The sequence below is a fragment of the Bombus fervidus genome, chromosome 12, assembly GCF_041682495.2.
Source record: "Bombus fervidus isolate BK054 chromosome 12, iyBomFerv1, whole genome shotgun sequence".
Taxonomy (NCBI): domain Eukaryota; kingdom Metazoa; phylum Arthropoda; class Insecta; order Hymenoptera; family Apidae; genus Bombus; species Bombus fervidus.
In genome coordinates, this window is record NC_091528.1 from 2,151,726 (window position 1) to 2,171,371 (window position 19,646).

Sequence of the window (19,646 nt, forward strand, 5' to 3'; positions counted from 1 at the left end):
GAAAAAAGAATTTTTTGTACGCACCACAGGATTATTATGATGTTATAAAACAATGTAGACAAAATAAAAGATTTGTTTTACACGAAATGAAACGAGAGAATTTCATTTCAATAAAAAATCTACAAAACGCAATTCAAAAACGAGTAAGAAAAAATACTAACGGAGAAAAGATAAACTAACTGAAAATATGTTGGATGAGGTTTTGCAAAAGTGCACCATATACTGTTTTATATAAAACATCGATGGAGGACACAGACTTTAAGACATTAGATTTATCACCTACATGTCGGGGAAGACCGCTAAAATTTGAAAGAATCGCCCTGACGCCTTTGTATAACGATGCCAGACCTATTATATATGAAAAATATAAGGATATGGAGCAGTTATTACCTTATATACCTCCTGTGCATCATGAATATTTTGAAATACTGCAATATAAAAAGCATAAATAAACAATATCAATATTTTATGTTAAGTTTAACAATATATAAATATAATTAACGACCGAAATAAAAAATATTACTCCTATTTTATTTCTTATCATTATTTATAAACAAAATAGGATTAATACAAAATATATTTTAAGTGATATTTAATTTTTCACAATTGAAATTAAATGATTTTACAATTGACTAATTATGAAAATGGTGTAAGTCCATTGAGAGTCTGTAAATAAATATTATTTTAGTTAAATTCGCCTAACAGAAATTTATATAATCAAATTACATATCGATAAATTAGTAAAAACATTGCCAGACTTGACATAATTAATCTATATTTTTAAATCGACTAATATGCTAACCTCTAATTTTCTCGAAACAACCAAAAAGATGGACTGCACCACTTTCAAAATAAACGATCCATATTTAACACGATGAATTCTTTCTGTCTTTTTTTATTTTCCTCTTTTTTTACAAATATTCTTTACTAGTATCGCATTATTTACAAATATTTTCAATTTTTTGCACCGCTTAATGAGTTAGTTGACCTTTTTTAAAAAATCTATTGATAATTGCAATGTCATTACGTTTCTGAAAAGATACGTTCATCTCTTCGCTAATGAAGTACATATATACATCATGTTGATAAAATAACTTAAAACCACAACTCATTGATTCTCTAATTCGAAGGTAAGGTCCAAGCAACTGGTATTTCTAGTTTTTTCTTCTCGTGTTTTCTTCGTTGACCACGACATCTTACTCTATTCGGACTCCAATCTATATTATCTTGGACTTTCCAGGGACTTGACGTTATCATGTAATTTATTGGTCGCGTATTTTGTGTCTGTAAAGATTCTGTTTCACAAGTATTTGCGAATATGTAATCAGCGTGGTAATATCCCCTTAATGTTGGCTCTTCGCGGAAAGCTTGCATAGCACACCATACGTGCGAAAGTAAAATGGGAAATCTAGAAAGCCAATAATCGGTAAACTTGTCGGGGATATACCCAAGGCTTTCTTGGGCTTGCGGACTCAATTCTCTATAGTGATGTTTCTACAACAAATCATTGGAACCATTAATGAAAGATAAAATTCAAACGTCATTCTCTCAATCTGTACAATTTACGTTTGTATTCGAACCTTGTTTCGTAATGCCCTTAGTAAATCTCGAACACTTTCGCCACGATAACTTCTATACTTTCGTAGATCAGTTGCAACTTCTATGTCAATAATTAATCTCCAATCTCCTTGTAACACTCGCATGCTATTAGATTCCAGTGCAATTAAGGCCGGACTGTCGATCTGCTCTTTTTCCACTCGATCGCTCACATCCTAATTCACAAATTAAAAGGAATTGGAAAGGATGAATTTCATCCCTGATAATAGTTAATAGGAAATAGCTAAAATAATCTAAATACAAGAAGGTGTGAAATAATATAAATAGAGCACCTGAAAAAATGCAAGAATTGTAGCAGGTTCCCAAAATATTGGATGATCATGGACTGCCATTACAGGTGGTCTTTCCGATGGATTACTTGCAATCATTGCTTTTATAAGCACTAAAGCCAACTCTTTGTCATTCTGGGAAATTCCATCATGAAGTGCCATTAAATCACTTTCTCCGCCTATGATATATCGAATTTGTTTATTGTCAGAAATAGAAATCGAAAAAGAAAAGAGAAAGAATGAAGATGCAGTTTTATCTGCATTCAATAAAATAAACAAAAGTTGGAAATAAGCGAAGTACTATGTATATTCTTACAAAGAATATTAGCTTGCCGCCGTAATGGATCTCCAAATGGATGCTTTCCATCAGAAAGAACATAATAAAACACACAACCAAGAGAAAAGATATCTACGGCGCAAGTAGTTCTGTTCCCGTTTAACATTTCTGGTGCAATCCAACCATCGGTTCCTGTTACACCTGATCTACGCGAAAAAGACACGCGACCCAACTGAAGTTTCTTACATAAACCAAAATCGGATATCATAGCTCTTACTTCTCCGCGTGGTCCCGGGACCGATAATAACACATTGTGAGGTTTGATGTCTCTGTGCACTGTCGTTCAGAAGGAAAAACAAAAAGTTGTTAAAAAGACAATACTGATATAGATATATTTATTGTTTTAGCGATCATAGGGAAACCTAAAACTTACCTATGTCAAGAAGATGGAGATGGGCTAATCCTGATGTAGCCTGTCGCAGAATGCTTTTCGCGGATATTTTTTGTTTATCGTACTTTCCCGCCACATAATCTTGCAAAGTCGCTTCAGCTAATTCTAATGCAATATATCTGAACATCCTATCTTGCTCAGTGCAAAAATATCGCACAACATTTGCATGCGCATCCGATTCTCTGAGCAATGTTACTTCCCGGTCGGCAAATGTAAAGCAATCCGGTAACAAACGCTTTACAGCTACAGAGCGTCCATCGAAACTACCTCTGAAAATATGTATAAAATTCCAATGTCATATATTTTGTATATCTTAATTAAAACAGTGAAAAAGCATACTATTGTTCTTCTATATTACCTATATACAAAAGTTCCCTCGCAACCCTTGCCTAAAACTTGTCCAGTATCGAAAGTTATCTTGCCAACTTTGACTACTCCCTCACCTATATCCTCAGGAACTACGAGTGTGTTTAATCGCGTTCCATAATAATCATTGGTACTACTATTTTCCCGAGAACCCTGTGAAAAAGAATTGCTGATCATTTAGAAATTCCAATGATGTAAACTAGCTGCTTTTCAGAGATATAGATAGAACTAATACACTAATAGCAAAGGAAAACTAAATATAATAAAAAACAAATGTGCACCAATGCAAAGAAAAAACATACCTGAGAAAGTTGTTGAAACTCCTTAAATTGTGCGTTAAAGTACCAGAACATTGCTAGTATACATCCCAGCAATACGACTAACGTTAATTTTAATCCCTTATTTTCTTGCTGACTGAGCCAATTCTTGCCCATTATATAAGTATTCTGCATCAACTCACGCCACGATCCATTATTTCCATTGTTGTTAAATTTATCATCATTTTGTAAGCTGAACAATGATTGTTTTGTGGAATTGAAATATTGCAAAGGTAATGTTTCGATGACAGGATCAGACCGACCAGTAATTTGAAGTGGTTGTTGATCCTGCAATTTATATTCAGCTGGTATTTCGTAGTGACCTGTTCTCCAAATAAGTTCACAAAATTCAGTTAGTAAATAATATTAGTATTAATTAACGTAATCAATTATTTTTAATCATTACCATTACCTAGCGTTATGACTGCCTGATATCCAGTCTGAGCAATAAAGTCAGTATTGTCAAAATATGAATCAGACAGAGAAACATTTCCATTGTCATTTTTTGCTAATTGTGGAACTGATAACGGACCTTCAAGTAGCAACTGACCAATATTACTCGATATTGTAGCTGTTGTTGAATCTACAAGAGATGGTAAGGCATACAGTCCATGTCTATGTTGGCCAATGTATAATGTTGGACTGTGAAAAGAGAACAGGTGTCGTGAATTAATTTCACATAAAACAATAACGATGAATACTTGAATCATGCAATTTACAAAAGTATCAATTACTAACAATAATTGAATGTCACTCGGTTTGTTTGCAAAACGTTTTAGAAGAAGATTCAAAGTTTGATCTGCAACACTAGTAAAAGGAACTGTTAACAAGCCATCTTCCCTTACGATGTACACTGCTATCACTGGACTCTGTACATCCAGCTCCCACAGAATTATTCCTAATCTTCTATCTACAGTAACAATCCGTCCGGTCGAACTCGTCGCGAAATGAACCAGATCTATAAAATAAAATTGCTATTGCGTTCATGGTAATATATTATATAACAAAGCAATATGTAAAGTTATATATTGATCAAACCATAATTTTCTATTCCTTCAGGTTCCATTTTTGTAGCGGTATAATCATAAAACGTAACATTCCACTTTCGATTCTTTTGCTTGCTATCCACCATCATGATGTTATACTCTGTACGTCCCATAAATACAACATTCTGCATTTCTAGAGGACAAGTATTTTTAACTTCATCAAATCCTAGTAGTTGCTTCCTTTCACCAGTTCTAGGATCAATGCCAAACCAAGTATCAATCTTTCTACCAGTATATAATATTCCATCGCTGCTACGACAAGGACTATTAGTCACAAGTTGTGGAATAGTAAATGGCAGCTTTTTTAGAGCTTCAGTTTCTGCTCCAAATATATACAAAGAACCATCCTTTGGATCTGGTAAAAACATAGGCCTGAAACAAGCACAGAACTTAATAATAATTAAGTTATGTATTACAATAATACTTTCACAAAATAAATTCCAATATACTCACATGGAAGTCCTGCCAAGATCAACTGGTACCTTGACAATTGGTTCTGCAACAAATGCTTAAAAATGGTTATACTAGTTTGGTAAAACCTAGATCCTATGAATTATACCTATTAACAATACCATCGCTTTGTCGCCAGAGCACATTTCCAGAGCGTTGTTTTATACCAACCAAGGAACCATCTAATGTAGAAAATATTAAGAGAGGATCATCTTGCTCTGGTATTAATTCCGTATCCCTCTTTTGTTTGTACTACAAAAAGTTCATCTTAAATTTGTAGAGGAAACTTTTTAATTATGTACATTAGAAGAACTAAAAAAATCAACATACTTCTCCCTCAGAGGTCTTAAAATAATCTGATTTCTGTGATCTTTCAGTTTGACCACAGACATTCTTAATGAAAAGTCCAATGGTCAAAAAGACTAGTACAAGCCCAAATCGCATGATTTGTACTTTATGTAATTAGTTGTTTATATGTTAACCCAAATAAATAGGTGTTTTAAAAGCAATAAACTATATCTATAAAATGGTAAGATATTCTAATTTTACATCCCTCTCTATAACAAACGACGACTTTTTTCGTCATCTCGTCCAAGTGTTTTCATAATTTTCGAAAATCTCTCATAAATAACCATCGTCAAATGTTATTGTTACAAAATACTTTGTCTTCCTTTTGCTTCATATATACTTAATATTACATACATGTTGAGTATCGTGATATAAATTTAATGACTTTTTAAAAAACCGATAGGAGTTTGTTTTCACAGTTAACATTGCTATTCGCGTAGGTACTACTAAGTACGTATACGTTGAAAGATAATCATAAACTAAAATCTCACATGGTATATATTTTAACAAAAATAAAATGCATAATTTGTTATACACAGCTTGTTTACTTTCAAAACTAATGTATTATAGATAGAATTTAATAATTTAATGACTCATCACGATTAATAGGGAATTTTAAGAGTAAGAAGAAAACGTATAATATTAAAATATTTGAGACGCAGCAGATAACTCAGTAATACGCGCATACATCCAAAGTATACATAGATAACGTCATGGACACGTGGCTCATGTGCATCGCGTATGCCAAAGTATTATATTGTCAATACAATACACTAATTGTAAGTATATTTAATAATAAGCACGAAACATTAGTAATTTGTAATTGACTCTCTATTGCATAATCTTAACGCTCGACTCATAACTCAACTGTTTTAATTTTTGGTTAATTTTGACATTTATAGTATATACTGTAAATATTGTATGTAAACATAGCAAAGCGTATATGGTAGAAATATAGATTTAATAAAATGAGACAAGTGGAAAAAATATGAATAATTTTGGCAAGGTATTAACTTTAAGGCAGTGCGTACAAAGTAAAATGTATATACATTTGAGATATTATTATTAAACATTGATGTTAGTGTGAATACAGTATCTATATGTGCATATATGTACATATATATATATATATATATAAGTACACATATTTGGATCATACGAATCCAAAAGTTGGGTGTTGAAAGTAAACGCGCAAATGTTTCTCTGATTATGTTTATCATAAGAAAAGATTAAAGTGATAGTAAGAGATTAATAAGAAATGATAAAATGATTATCGTTGTAAGCAATAACGTAGTCGACATTCGTGATGATGTACGTTAAAGGATGTTTATGAATCGGCTGATTATCGAACCAATTTGCTTCGACCATGAGTGCTAAGCACAGCCCGAGAAAAATAACACTGGCCATGATAAAAGGTGAGACTAATTTAGATAGATAGGTAAGATCTGATAAATAAGTATCTATTTTACAGAGTTAACGTAATAGCGATATGACAAAAGGTACTTGATCGATCGTTTGTTTCTCTTTCGGCAAGGTAAACCTATTGCAACTTCAGTTCCTGTAATTCATTACCATGCTAGTGACGACGAATTGGAAGAAATATATCCTAGCACAGACGAAGAGAAGCGATTAACACCTGAATGCGAAAAGATCTCGTCCAAAGTAACTTCTACTCCATCGAGATGCATTCACGAGTCGGATATTTCCGAAAACAACTCGGAAACCCGCTCTGTCAGTGCGGAAAATATTTTACTAGAAGGTACGCCGCCATCCCTGGATCCATGGAAAGTATTCTCCGATATTAAAGGAAAAATAACCAAGACGTTCGAGGAAAAACTGTCTGAAATAAAAAGTGACAAACGGAAACGACGTCATTCCAAAGCAGAAAGCTCAAGTGTCAGTGATTTAGAGGATCAAGGGTGTGTTACACCTAGCGATGAAAAGGTGGATGATATTCGTAAAAGAGGCAATGCAGCCAGATACGTAGGTTTCTCTGGAGTAAAAACTGGCTTAAAAGACAAAAGTTTACAAGATGAATCTGTTGAGAGTGGCATTGAAGCTTCTGAATTTCCACAAAATGTCAGCGAAGATGTTCCTCCCTCTTCTATAAATGATTCGTCAAATTCAGAGCCACCTAGTAGTAACAATAATTATAACATCTTCCCACAACAGACCTATACAAGCTCAGTAGCATTTTCAAAGAAAATAGATTTCAAAATTGTGTTTTTACAATTGATTAAACAATTAATTTGCCAAGCAACATATAAATCTATTGCTGTTCTCATTGCTATTTCCTGCATTTATTATGTTATTCCATTAGCAGAGTATTTACTGGGATTTATGATGGGTGTTTTTGTAACTGTTACCTTCTATGACATAGTAACAAAACTAAAGAAGATTTTAACCACTTTGCCAGATGAAGAATGCCTTTCTAGTCAACCACTACATGTTTTAGAGATTCCAGCTGTAGAGGAACATGCTGTGGTTGAAAGATATCAAGGTTGGTTAAATGAATTGCCTTATAATTATGAACCAAATAATTATCATGTGGCACGCACAAAGTCTGTTTTCTTCAGAATGGAGGGAAATATTTTGCGTATTCTGGAAACCAGGATAAAAGTTCCAAAGAAAGCTGTCTGGGATGAGCCTAAACATAAATTAAAATTCGTTAAAAAAAGAGCTTATAATTTAACTGGAGCAAAGATAGAACTTCTTCCCCACGGGCTTACCAGAAGAAGAAGATGGAGTAAAAAATATCCAATTTGTATAGCCCTTGAAAAGGAAGCATTAATTTGTAATGTAATTTTGAAAAGTACAACCAATGATGAATATTCGATAAATAGTTATCACAAAATGGACCTAAAAGAAAAAGTCAAATATAAATTTGATAAAAAGTATACAAAAAAATTAGATAGAGAAACACAAGATGAGAATGAAATTTTGTTTGTCAATATGGAGAATGAGGAACCAATAGTAAAACAAGAATTTTGTGAGTTTGTGGAAGTGGAAGATACCGATGAAGACGATGATGACAATAAAAATTATAATTACGATTCAGTTAGTGATTATCTTGACAACGAATATGAAGAATGTTTTGTAGAGAATGAAGAAACAGAAATTTATATGGAAGAGAAGTTGAAAAAGAAAGATGAAGACTACAAGGAACAACAGAAAGAGGAGGATAAAGTAAGAAGAGACTTGAGAAAGAGTTACACTAGTACTAATAAAAAAAAAAAGAAACGAAGAAATATATCAAGCGAAATAAAAACTTGTAAGAAATCAATCGTAAAAACATGGAATGAAAAAGAAGAAGAGTGGGAAGAGGAAAAGCAGAGTAGAAACGAAGAACAACAAAAGAGCACACAAAGAAAGAAAATGAGGCAGAATGAGATGAAAGAAGAAGATGATGAAAAGGAGGAAGAGGAAGAAGAAGAGGAAGAGGAAGAGGAAGGGAAGAAAATAACAGTAAAAATAGGAGGAGAAAGAGATAATGAAAAGAAAGCAAAGAATGGACGGAAAGAAGGACAAGATTTAGAAAAATCAGAAGAAAAAGCACAGATGGTAATTGATGACTATGGTAGTTATTATTATAATAAAGTACACAAGAAAAGAAATCAGAAAAAAGAAGAGGAAGAGGAGGAGGAGGAGGAGGAGGAGGAGGAGGAGGAAGAGGAAGAAGAGGAAGAGGAAGATGAAGAGGAGGAAGAGAGGAGGGAAGGGAAGGGGGATGAGGGAGGGGAATATCATAATAATGGTGAACGAAAAAATAAATTAAAAATATTTATTTTTGCCAGAACTGATCGTGAAAAAGAAGATTGGTACAGACGTTTAATTTTAGCTGCATCTCGATCAGTTAAAAAAAATGATTCATTACTGTTTGCGATTGATACATCGTCCAATATACCTAATACTCAATCAACGCAACATAAAATCAACGCAGAATCAAAAAGCTCTCTTTCAGCTAGTAATTCACACGAAACCGTACCTGAGCTTAATTATAACGCTTATATGGCAAAATACTTGGATAGTAGTTGTTCGCCAATGTCAGAAGGTGCAATTTCCACATCTGTTGAAAACTCACTTTGGATTAATTGTCTAATAGCTCGTATACTTTTCGACGTACGCAAGTGTCCTGAAACTATACATCTTATACAGGATAAAATACAACGCAAGTTATCCAATATAAAACTACCATATTTTATGGAGTGCCTTTTGGTTTCAGAGGTAGCAATAGGTCAAGGATCTCCTGTTATTCACAATGTAACAAAACCAGTAATTAACGAAAGAGGTCTCTGGCTTAATTTAGATATAACATATAAAGGATCCTTGACTATGACTGTTGAAACAAAATTGAATTTAATGAAATTGACAAGAACTGGATCAGTTCCTGATGATACGATTATTTCAACAAAAAAATCAAACGAAGTGATAACTAGATCACCAATTTTCGATAGTGATGTAGAAGATACGCCAGAAACGTCTACAGAAGACGATTGTGATAATTCTAGAACGCAACCGTACAATATGTCCAAAGAAACAACGTAAGTTATAATAGTAATATCATTTTATCATTCATTTCGTTCTATGTCGATTCCTTAATCTATCTAGTTTTTCTTTTCTCTCTTTCTTTCTTCGTTTGTTTTTTGCAGATCTACGCAATCATCTGGAAGAAAATTTCTTAGTATGGTGGATAAAATAGCTGCAAATAAATATTTTCAACATGTAAATATGTTTCGTTACATTTTCTAAACATTTATTTAGTAACATTCAGATCAATACCTATTAATATTTGCTTTTTTATGTGTTCCAATTATCAGGCCACCGAACTGTCCTATGTTCGAAGGGCTATGGAAGGTGTTTCCAATACGGAAATTCGGTTGATGGTTACCGTTTCAAGTATCGAAGGTTGTCTATCATTAAACATTCCACCAGCACCGTCCGATCGTTTATGGTACGGTTTTAAGCCCGTACCGAAAGTGAGTCTTACCGTAAAACCCGCGGTTGGTGAGAGAACGGTTAATATCGTTTACATAACAAAATGGATAGAAACTAAGTTACTCAGGGAATTTGAAAAACTGGTTGTTTTGCCAAATATGGACGATCTCATTTTACCATTATGTCCTAATTATCCTTATACAACAATACGGTAATCGCATAATAAATGAAAAATTCTGATTGTCGTATCGTATTGTATATAATCCATTGATAAATGAACTACCGTGTAGTATATCCATATCTGATTCATAATTGCAATGTATATTCGACCAGCAAATGACAAATATATTATCGTTGCAAAATTTCGCGTGTATACGCTTCTCAATAGTATTGCTGTTGCAATATATTCTTCTTATATGTGCATTATAACTTATAAACAAACTTCACGACAAAAGAATTACGATGAAATAGAAAAGAGATGATGAAACGCTTGTAATTATTCCAAAGCAACGAATACGGATTAAGAACAAATCGAGTACTGTAAACAAAGAATTAAGAACAGACTAACAACAACTAAAGTTGTATTAAATACGTTCTAGTAAATGGTGATTAATTTTTGTTCCTCAAGCATCGTTTCTTTCACACTATATGAAAATGTTGATTTCTAATTTTTTAATTTTACATGACTTTTCAATATGTCAATTTTTGATCGTTTCTTTGGGACCATGTATCGTGTTATTCCTTCGCTTTCGCAATGTGTAAAACTTACATCGTATAAAACAAAAAGGGCTTAATACGTATTATTTGTGATAATAATAATAATATTAATAATAACAACAGTGTCTCAACGACATCAATGATTATTTTTGCATCAATGGTATCGATGATTGAGAAGTAATATAACTCAATATAAATCTAACGATAGAGTTATTTGTTTATTATTTATAAACATTACTATAATATAGGATTGTAAATTGATCACTTCACAGTCAGAATTGCAAAATATGAAATAAACTGAACACGCATATGTATCAGTTTCGAACATAGCATAATAATTGTAAATTATTTCTACACTGCGATATACTGATATTTCATATGTATACATATCACAATGTGACTGTTAAATTAACGTTTCAATGTGTAATGCAAGTGACTCATATAGATTGAAATTTTAATCTTGTATAAATATATGAAACAAATAAGAATTAGAAGTGTATTCATAATCGTTTAAATTTCTAAATTGACGATTAGCGATTGATTAGATTAAAATTCCAAATACACGTTCAGATAATTGCTACTGCTCGATTAAAATTCGGGATGCATAATCATAACAGAGATAGATGGAAATTGTTAGTTATATTGCTAAAGAGTCATGTATTTCTCACGATAAAATTTCCACAAAACAATATCACAGTTTAGAGATCGATATTCATACAACGCAGAATAGGAAAATAAATTATTTACAGGCGATTCTTGGAACTTGGGTGTGCTAACTTTGAAGAACACACGGTGCAGTTTCCAATTCGCGGACTGTTTTTGCCCAAGTTTCTATTCTCGGTGCACAGACCAGAACAAGATCACCGAGTCTTCGTTTAGCCATTATCACAAATTCTCCTTGGCCATGACGTGCATCACAGGCAGTTGGCACCCTTACACGAACATTTTTACGGTCATGGGAATCGATAGGATCTGCATCGTTGTTACTCTGTTTCGAAATGCATCAAAATGAACGTTAATTTACAAACATGTCTATGTATACAATTGTGAACAGATATAGCAAAAGAGATAAGGAAAAGCTGTTACCTCATTCTCTTCGATCCGACGTAATATTTTTGTTACTCTAAGGACGAGTTCGGCAGCTTCTAAATTTGGTCGTTTCTGGACAGCACTTACAGTACCTCTGGCTATGAAATCGCTTTGACAATACGCCTTAGCTAGTTCATCCATAGTGCACGGTCTACAGTCTTCTTCCTCATCATTAAATCGTTGCGATACTCCTTGTCGAATGTCGACGTACCGTACTTCTAAATCATATTGTAATCTCGCATTGTGAAGTTCACCTGACATAAATTCTTCCGCTTCTATGTAAAGTGCTGCAGGTTGTTTTTTCGCATGAAAACATCTATGTGAAGCTATATCTTTGCCGTCCCTCGGCGAGTATATTGACCGAAGTTTGCCATGAGTTTCCAGATATACTCGTACTGGACCTGAAATCTTGGTACAAGTACGGAAACCGGATAACTGAAACGGGTCATCGTTGTCGTTCCAATAGCTGTCGTTTTTCTTATTGACGTTGCCTTTTCCGTGATTCATTCCGTAATTAACTTTCGATACGAATCCAGCTAAAACAGGGGGCGAGAGAACAACTCGTAAAGCTCCTCGTGGATACCGCCAAAGTACCGTTCCTCTGGAACATCGCAAATATACTGGTCGAACACCTCGGCCTCCACCTCCGCTGCAACGTAATCAAGCAGAGAAAGAAATTATTTACGTCCTGATTAAATATACATTACTTATTTCTATCTTTTTATATGTATATGATTACAATCATATCATATTTTGGTATATTATACATATTCCAGAGATGAAAGATATTCAGACAATTTCCCTATATCTTTATATCATCTTGATTCTTTCTTTTTTAAGTCTCCAGTTAAAATGGAATTATAACAGCAGAAACGGTTCTTTCGTTTTTTAGGATGATAATGGTTATTATCGACAACTGCACTTGGCCACGTAATCATTCTTCCTTTTTAGCTTGTTGTACATTTCTGTCTACTTGTGCATATATACATACATACATACGTGCATACGTAGAGTTACATAGATACATGCACGCAAGCCACTCGTTCTCCCTTATAAAGAAGAAAGAGATGATAAATCGAATGCTCTAGTCCAGTCCATGCGATCTTTCTTAGGTTTGCTTGTGTTTGTTCGTTGGACGAGGAAAACCGGTTTCACCGTAAGTCGGGCGACTGGTTTCGCGCTTAATAAAAGTTTATATATATGTATATGTACATATGTATACATATATGTTTATTAGATACATACATGGTTTCGTTACCCGTTATCAAGAGGAATTTAAAAAGATATACACGTATGCATAAGCACTTAAATGTAAACGTGGGGATAAAATTGATGAATTTTTTGCGTAACAGATTCAATTGGAGGGAAAATGATAATTGCGCGAGTTTCGGAATAAGTCATTGGAAAAAAATGCAGATAAAAAGACAGGCTTACAAATATTTTATAATATTTCAAACTGAATATGTAAATTTTTTATGGATCGATCGAAATCGAGAATATAACAAGAATAAAGAATACTAACCTTCCAATCCAATCACATTGGTCGGCAGCCTGAAGGGCAACATGTTCATAGGAAGGGGCCGATGACACGATGCTAATGAGTAGCAGTAAAGATAGTAAAAGCACCGAACAGGCCATAAATGTGAGCGGTCTCATTTTTCGTAATTCCGTATCGTTTCGACTAAATTTCAATTAGAATTTGCATTTCTGCAAGAGGAAATCTTCCCAATCCGATGTTTCTTAAATTCCAAATTCGATTTAACTCGTAGTAATAGCAGTGGTAGTATACGTTTTTAACATTGTTGGTTACGATTTTTTACAATTTTACAGGGAAAACATTCATGTATATATATATACGTTTTCCTTACACATATGTATGTACACTAGCATAAAGAAAATCGGTGCTGTGTTAGCAAAAAAATTGTACACGAATGCGTGTATAGGTATTCGACAGTAAAGTTCTTCTTTCTTCGAAATATTGATATTTCACTCTTCTAATATAATTTCGTTGCTGTTACAAGAAAGCACGATACTTGATTTCAGATTAACCATCGTTATTAGAAATGCGAATGGCATAACGATGTAGTAATAGTCTAGCGTTAAAGAATTCAAAGACAAAATAAATCACGAATGTCCTTAGATTGCGCTCACTGGTATAAACTACTTGCTCTGGTTTCTGCACTGCGTATTCTTCGTCGAACGATCGTGTAATGGTGTACGCACGAGGAACAAGACGGAGGAAATTCTAAGGATCATGCTTGTTACCATTGAATGCGTTGAAAGTAGAAAGGTTTGATCACAAGGCGATGTTATAGTACGATGAAGTTAAACCACACGCAAATCTCGATCGGTTTGATCAGCTACGCGTGCCAACACAGTTTACACAACTTGTGCACAACTATTTCGAACTATATCATTTGGTTGCGTGCTCGCTTGCTCGCACGCACGCACGCTCACTCACTTTCTCTCTAGCCTGACGTTCTTTACCATGCTCGTTAGAGTCCACTTCGACTCGAGTCGACTCGTTTTACCTCGACTCGCTTCGTCTGTTGACTCTCACCCTTCTCTCCTCTCTCTGGTTGGTTCTTCGAGTGGCTTTGTCATGTTTCTGTTCTCGTCTCGTCTCGTTTTCGTTTCCTTTCGTTTCTATACTTTTTCAACGTGACACAAGAACATATCGTTGATCGTATTTATTACCAAAAGAAATTCATTTTTTTCTATGCATATAAATAAAATTTGCATCGTAATAATACAGTAGCTCACAAAAATATTTGAACACTTACTGTAGAAAACTTTTATGATACGACTATTACTATATTTACATTGGACATTGAAATCAACATGAAAATACATATAGAAATTGCAAGACATTTACTGCAAACATCTTAAACATATAATAATGTTAAAGGTGATTCTGCTAAATATCGAGGTTTATTAATATAATGAATATTTGATTGTTTAAACATCTTTGTGACCTTTAAGAAACGTATATTTGCGCTAAATATTTTGTAGTTTGTATGCATATTCTTAAATTTGTTTCAAATTTTATCAGTATATAATCAGGAGATCGAGTCTGAATACATTGCTAATGAAATTTCAAAATGTTTTGTATAATACACATAATATATATATAAAATTTCTATTAATTAATATATTCATAAAAATTTTCCATGGTAAGTGTTCGAATATTTTCGTGAACCACTGTATATATTTAATAATAAATAGACATAAAATATATACGCTTTGTGATAAAGTATACAATATGCAAAGGAATTATAAGCTAATTTTGTTTCACGCCTATGTACGTCAACTGGTTTCGGTCGCCATATGCAACAATTCATTTTTCATGCTGTTCAATCTGGAAAAGAATACGAACATTCTCATTCTTTTTTGATTTATAAATATTCAAACGCAATTTGTAAATCCATCTTAGGTAAGGTAACGAAAGGTTATCTCTTACGTTTCCGTATAAAAAGTTTGCCGATCTACATATCCTCGGACAAGCTGATCTGGACATGGATCGTAAGAACGCACGCCCATCGTTTTCATAGCAGTTTTATAACCATCCAAAGGTAAAAATTCCGAATCATGGAAGAGAATATTTTCGAATATCGCATTAAGATGCCTGAATAAATGGAATAAGAATGAAATATGTACACATATATTTTCAAACGTGACAGTGACCACAGTAACGTAACATACCTTTCTGTCCAAAGTAATCGTGGCTCTTTGAGCCCCGATCTAAATAATATAAAATCATCGAGCAATTCATACAAGTATTGGATAGGATCTGCTGGTTGATGAATGATCACATGAGAGAGCAGAAAATGGAATATATTGAAAATATTTTTTTCATTCAAGTAATCTTGTTCCTTAGATATCGTATGCGTCACGTTACTCTATAAAGTTGATTTGCGATTCAAGGAATTGAACAAGTATAATAACCTGGCTAGGAATGTGGTGTATCATGTGATATATGTAGCAGAACAATGTAGACGAATTTACTTACTTCTTTGATAGACTGACATCGTCCAGATGCTTGCAAAGGGAAAACGTCCGACAATTTTTTATTTCGTTTAACATCATATTGAGAGCATTTTACATCTTCACTCATGTTTCTGTCACTAAAAAATTTCAGTTATTACTAAAAAATAAGTGTTAGATACGTAACTAGATTTCATACGACCGTATAGTATATGTTATCAAAATATTATTACGACGATTAAAACATGTGAAATTTAATATGAAGAATTCAATATTTTCTTTTGAGAGAGTGTGTGTGTGTGTGTGTGTGTGTGTGTGTGTGTGTGTGTGTGTGTGTGTGTGTGTGTTACCTAACCGTCTCAATCAATTGTTTATTCTCTCATATGAGAATTTGTAAAATTAACGAACAAATATTATGTATAAGGAAATGAAATTCTTTATTTTATTTGTAATTATAAGATCTGTGATGAGTTGATGACTCATTAGATGTATCCTGTTCTACTCTACATCATATTCCTAATTTCACAGAGATAGTTTTCATTCTAACCACTATTAATGTCGCAATGTTATTTTATGATATATCGGTAATGTAACATGTGACATTAAAATGATAAGGAGAAATGTGTGCTAAAAACATAGACGAAATCATCGTTACCGCCTGACAAGAAATTTACCCTATGTCAACATAACAGGTTTCTGTAAAAGAACGAACGAATGGAAATGCAGATGAAATAGCTTGTCATAGTAAAATGATAGGTGAAGTGAATTTCAATTAATTGTAATGGAATAACTTTACATTGACTAAGCAACTCCTTTAATATTGAACACAATTAATATAGAAATATTTCTATAGAATATATAGAAATATATAGAAATATTTATATAGAAAATACAAGAGTAAAAGATCTGAATAATTTTGTAAAATATATAGAAACTGACACAAGGATCGTTATAGTTAAGGAACATTATAGAAGTAAACATAAAAAGAAATACTAGTATTACGGATAAAATTTATTGAGCAATCTAATAGTCTAAAAACTTCTTACATCTCAGTAGTGTAAAATTATTGTTCTGTTATTATTTTCACGATTGTGTGAATTTAAAGATTAATTTTGTAATTTCTTTCTTTTTCTCCCGTTTCTCTCTCTCACTCTCTGCCTTTTCCTTTTTCTTCCACCTTAGATTTCGTTAAAATCTATGTGTGGCACATTCGATTTCGATTGAATGGAGAGGAATGTAGAACGGTAGAATGATGGAATTCGTTCGGCGTTACGTTCGATCAGGGTAGGGCTAGAAAACGTACTGAGAACGTGTGCGGTCGAAAATAATTTGACAGGAGTAAATGTTCAGAGGAAAAAAGAGAAATGAGTAAGTTGATGATGCTGCGTGATTCCTATAATTTTCACAGGGCTTTGTTTTGACAAAATAACAAGTGGGGGTGGGTGTCGGTTTTCACACCCGTGGCTCGGCGGGACCTCTTTCGGGAATGTAAAAAAAGGGCAGAACACGAAACCGGTTCCGATGGATCTTTGTTATAGGTGCCTGCCCTCGCGCCTCACCTTCATCCATCGCATCTCTGAATAAGGACTAACTAAGTATATCAGGACCGTAACTAGTGTACAACATACCCTTATCTTATCGCTGTGAGCTCTGAAATCCAATAAGTACCATTCCCAATAGTTATGTTCTACTTTCTACTTCGAATACTGTATCTTCTCTCACAATTTCTTAACTAAGCAACATACAATAACTCGCGAATTCGTAGAAATCGTTTATAAATATATTATGTGTATGAAACATTTTAAAATATCATTATAATAATATCAATGAGGTGCGACCATCATGATCATAATGATAAAATTTCAAACAAATCTGAAAATGAAGTTTTAAAATGTTTTATGTAATACACACGATATGTACATAAAATTCTTCCGTGGAAAGTGTTCAAATAACAAGCAGCTATATATGACCTTGTGGAAATTCGTAACAAAAATTTTATTAAAATGCGATTTATACAAAACACAGATCAAACATTATTCGCGTGAACTTTGTTAAAAGCAAATTGAACATTAACATTATGACAAGTAGCTAGTTCCGAGCGTAACTTTCATCAGTGACCAGCTATTTCCGTAAAAAATTAATAAAATATTGTTTGATAGGTTGCGAAAAATTTTCCTAAATTTACATACAAGGAACTTTTACAAAATTTAATAACAGTAATTAGACACTGATAGTTAATACACACACAATACCGTCATGGTGTCACCTATGGTCATAGCATTAAGTACGACATTTGATGGCGAGTTACTGTTCCGAAGGCGTTATAATTTCACGTGGTACATGCCTACGAGAAAGAGACGAAAAAGAGAGAGGAGGCAGAAATTAATCGACAAGTTTTAAAACATACTTTGCTAAAAAGTATTTTTGAGAAACTAAAACGCGCACATACGCGTGCGAGACGGAAAAAAATACAGGTAGTAAGTAGTGAAATAACAAAGAAAAAGAAAAAGAGTGCTTGTTTGCTTTTCGAATTCTGTTGTCAAGTTGTCGTCGGCGGGCTTACTTTGATCGAGCACTAGATGCCCTGGTACACACCTGACTTTTAGCGATAACACTTTGCTCTAAAGATATCGTTATCCCTAATGGGCACACGAGACTCGTTCGAAGAACGGAAAGCTGTTATCGGGGCAGGTAGTTCGATTTAACGCGTTTAATTGAACAAATTCATTCTTAAGAGGGCAAATCCCCAAGTGATTATAATCTCAAAGTAAGTAATCAGATCAGATGTTTTTATATCGAACATAAATCAAACATCGTTAAATAACATCATTTAGCAAAGTCTATCATCGATCGAATCGTAATGTATTCTTTCTAATTTGTTGATATTTATCATTACGCTGTTTTTTTTTTTTTGTAAATTTACATTTTTATAGATACAATTAAAGAAATAGAACTTAAATAGAAATTCATCTTATCTATTAAAAATTACAACGAATACTCCACTTTGTTAAGTTTCGCACAGATACATAAAAATCCACTTATTATCTATGAAGAGAACAACTATCGGTAATATAGTATAAGTACTATGTATTACTTAAGTCCATATGTGTGTATATGAAGAGAGATGCGTTGTCGGGTTGAAAGATTCAACGAGTCGGTAAATTAATAAATTGATGAATGAAGTGGATACTTTCTGACTCGGTATAGTCAGTATTTCACGATATATGATATTACGATGTCTATGCAGCCTTTTTATCTTATCCCTGTATGTAGTTCTTCTTGAGTAAGCACATTTATGGTGCTTTGATCAAACGTCCTCGGTTCGTTGCGCTCGCACGCGATAATATTGCTCATAACGTGTACCTCTTATTACACGTACAATATCCTCATATCACTACGTTCACGTTTCTCTATCCTCTCTACGCATATGTATATCGCCACGATGTTATTAATCTTATCTTCGAATCCATTTGCTTTCGTAGTCGTTACTCTCATTGTTTCATTCGTTTATGATTTTTACATTCACCTTTTCCTTGCTGGGTTACATTTTAATGAAACATAAAAGATAATCAGATTTTAAACTATTTTGTAATTTTTTATTTTTCCCTGATTGGTATTTGAGAATTATTAACATTGAGGTGAATGAAAAAACGAATGAATAAAATAGTATCGATCGATAATTTCTGTCATTTACTCGTGTTTGAACAGTAATATTTGATAAATATCATTGAGCAAAGAGTATGGTCATGACAATGAATATAGTCTTTCGAAATTCCACAA

General features: G+C 33.3%; 4 protein-coding genes across 5 annotated transcripts; 1 reads left to right on the top strand and 3 right to left on the bottom strand.

Annotated features, from left to right (window-relative positions):
- Positions 1-865: 865 nt before the first annotated feature.
- Ire1 (serine/threonine-protein kinase/endoribonuclease Ire1) lies at positions 866-5,259 on the bottom strand. Of its 2 annotated transcripts, none has more exons than XM_072014313.1 (13): positions 5,124-5,259; positions 4,903-5,045; positions 4,797-4,839; positions 4,336-4,715; positions 4,036-4,255; positions 3,710-3,939; positions 3,283-3,620; positions 2,973-3,133; positions 2,597-2,883; positions 2,203-2,499; positions 1,890-2,065; positions 1,581-1,772; positions 866-1,494 (listed from the first exon to the last, which is right to left on the bottom strand). In XM_072014313.1, exons 2-13 carry the CDS (start codon positions 4,937-4,939, stop codon positions 1,120-1,122), a joined length of 2,736 nt encoding a protein of 911 aa, XP_071870414.1. In that variant the 5' UTR covers positions 4,940-5,045; positions 5,124-5,259; the 3' UTR covers positions 866-1,119. The 2 variants fall into 2 exon arrangements, with proteins under 2 accessions (XP_071870414.1, XP_071870413.1); XM_072014312.1 differs by having other exon boundaries at positions 4,916-5,045; positions 5,124-5,253.
- Positions 5,260-5,904: 645 nt separating this feature from the next.
- Positions 5,905-10,438, top strand: LOC139992972 (uncharacterized). The gene is made up of 4 exons (XM_072014311.1): positions 5,905-6,556; positions 6,676-9,682; positions 9,791-9,863; positions 9,959-10,438. Exons 1-4 carry the CDS (start codon positions 6,508-6,510, stop codon positions 10,289-10,291), a joined length of 3,462 nt encoding a protein of 1,153 aa, XP_071870412.1. The 5' UTR covers positions 5,905-6,507; the 3' UTR covers positions 10,292-10,438.
- Positions 10,439-10,717: 279 nt separating this feature from the next.
- Metrn (meteorin) lies at positions 10,718-14,287 on the bottom strand. The gene is made up of 3 exons (XM_072014321.1): positions 13,405-14,287; positions 11,880-12,531; positions 10,718-11,781 (listed from the first exon to the last, which is right to left on the bottom strand). Exons 1-3 carry the CDS (start codon positions 13,536-13,538, stop codon positions 11,566-11,568), a joined length of 1,002 nt encoding a protein of 333 aa, XP_071870422.1. The 5' UTR covers positions 13,539-14,287; the 3' UTR covers positions 10,718-11,565.
- A 252-nt stretch (positions 14,288-14,539) lies between these two features.
- LOC139992981 (uncharacterized) lies at positions 14,540-16,163 on the bottom strand. The gene is made up of 4 exons (XM_072014323.1): positions 15,892-16,163; positions 15,585-15,781; positions 15,343-15,507; positions 14,540-15,240 (listed from the first exon to the last, which is right to left on the bottom strand). The coding sequence occupies exons 1-4, from the start codon at positions 15,994-15,996 to the stop codon at positions 15,189-15,191; spliced, it is 519 nt and encodes a 172-aa protein (XP_071870424.1). The 5' UTR covers positions 15,997-16,163; the 3' UTR covers positions 14,540-15,188.
- Positions 16,164-19,646: the final 3,483 nt, after the last annotated feature.

Excerpts from the sequence above, each read along its gene's own strand:
- Ire1 (XM_072014312.1), bottom strand. The coding sequence starts at position 5,237 with ATGCGATTTGGGCTTGTACTAGTCTTTTTGACCATTGGACTTTTCATT. Across the intron at positions 4,840-4,915 it reads GCTCTGGCGACAAAGCGATG|AACCAATTGTCAAGGTACCA; the intron begins GTATTGTTAATA and ends CATTTGTTGCAG. Across the intron at positions 2,066-2,202 it reads GCGGCAAGCTAATATTCTTT|GCGGAGAAAGTGATTTAATG; the intron begins GTAAGAATATAC and ends GATATATCATAG.
- LOC139992972 (XM_072014311.1), top strand. The coding sequence starts at position 6,508 with ATGAGTGCTAAGCACAGCCCGAGAAAAATAACACTGGCCATGATAAAA. Across the intron at positions 9,683-9,790 it reads AATATGTCCAAAGAAACAAC|ATCTACGCAATCATCTGGAA; the intron begins GTAAGTTATAAT and ends TGTTTTTTGCAG. Across the intron at positions 9,864-9,958 it reads CAAATAAATATTTTCAACAT|GCCACCGAACTGTCCTATGT; the intron begins GTAAATATGTTT and ends TCCAATTATCAG.
- Metrn (XM_072014321.1), bottom strand. The coding sequence starts at position 13,538 with ATGAGACCGCTCACATTTATGGCCTGTTCGGTGCTTTTACTATCTTTA. Across the intron at positions 12,532-13,404 it reads CAATGTGATTGGATTGGAAG|CGGAGGTGGAGGCCGAGGTG; the intron begins GTTAGTATTCTT and ends ATTACGTTGCAG. Across the intron at positions 11,782-11,879 it reads GTCGGATCGAAGAGAATGAG|AGTAACAACGATGCAGATCC; the intron begins GTAACAGCTTTT and ends ATTTCGAAACAG.
- LOC139992981 (XM_072014323.1), bottom strand. The coding sequence starts at position 15,996 with ATGAGTGAAGATGTAAAATGCTCTCAATATGATGTTAAACGAAATAAA. Across the intron at positions 15,508-15,584 it reads CGATTACTTTGGACAGAAAG|GCATCTTAATGCGATATTCG; the intron begins GTATGTTACGTT and ends CCATTTATTCAG. Across the intron at positions 15,241-15,342 it reads CAAACTTTTTATACGGAAAC|ATTGAACAGCATGAAAAATG; the intron begins GTAAGAGATAAC and ends ATTCTTTTCCAG.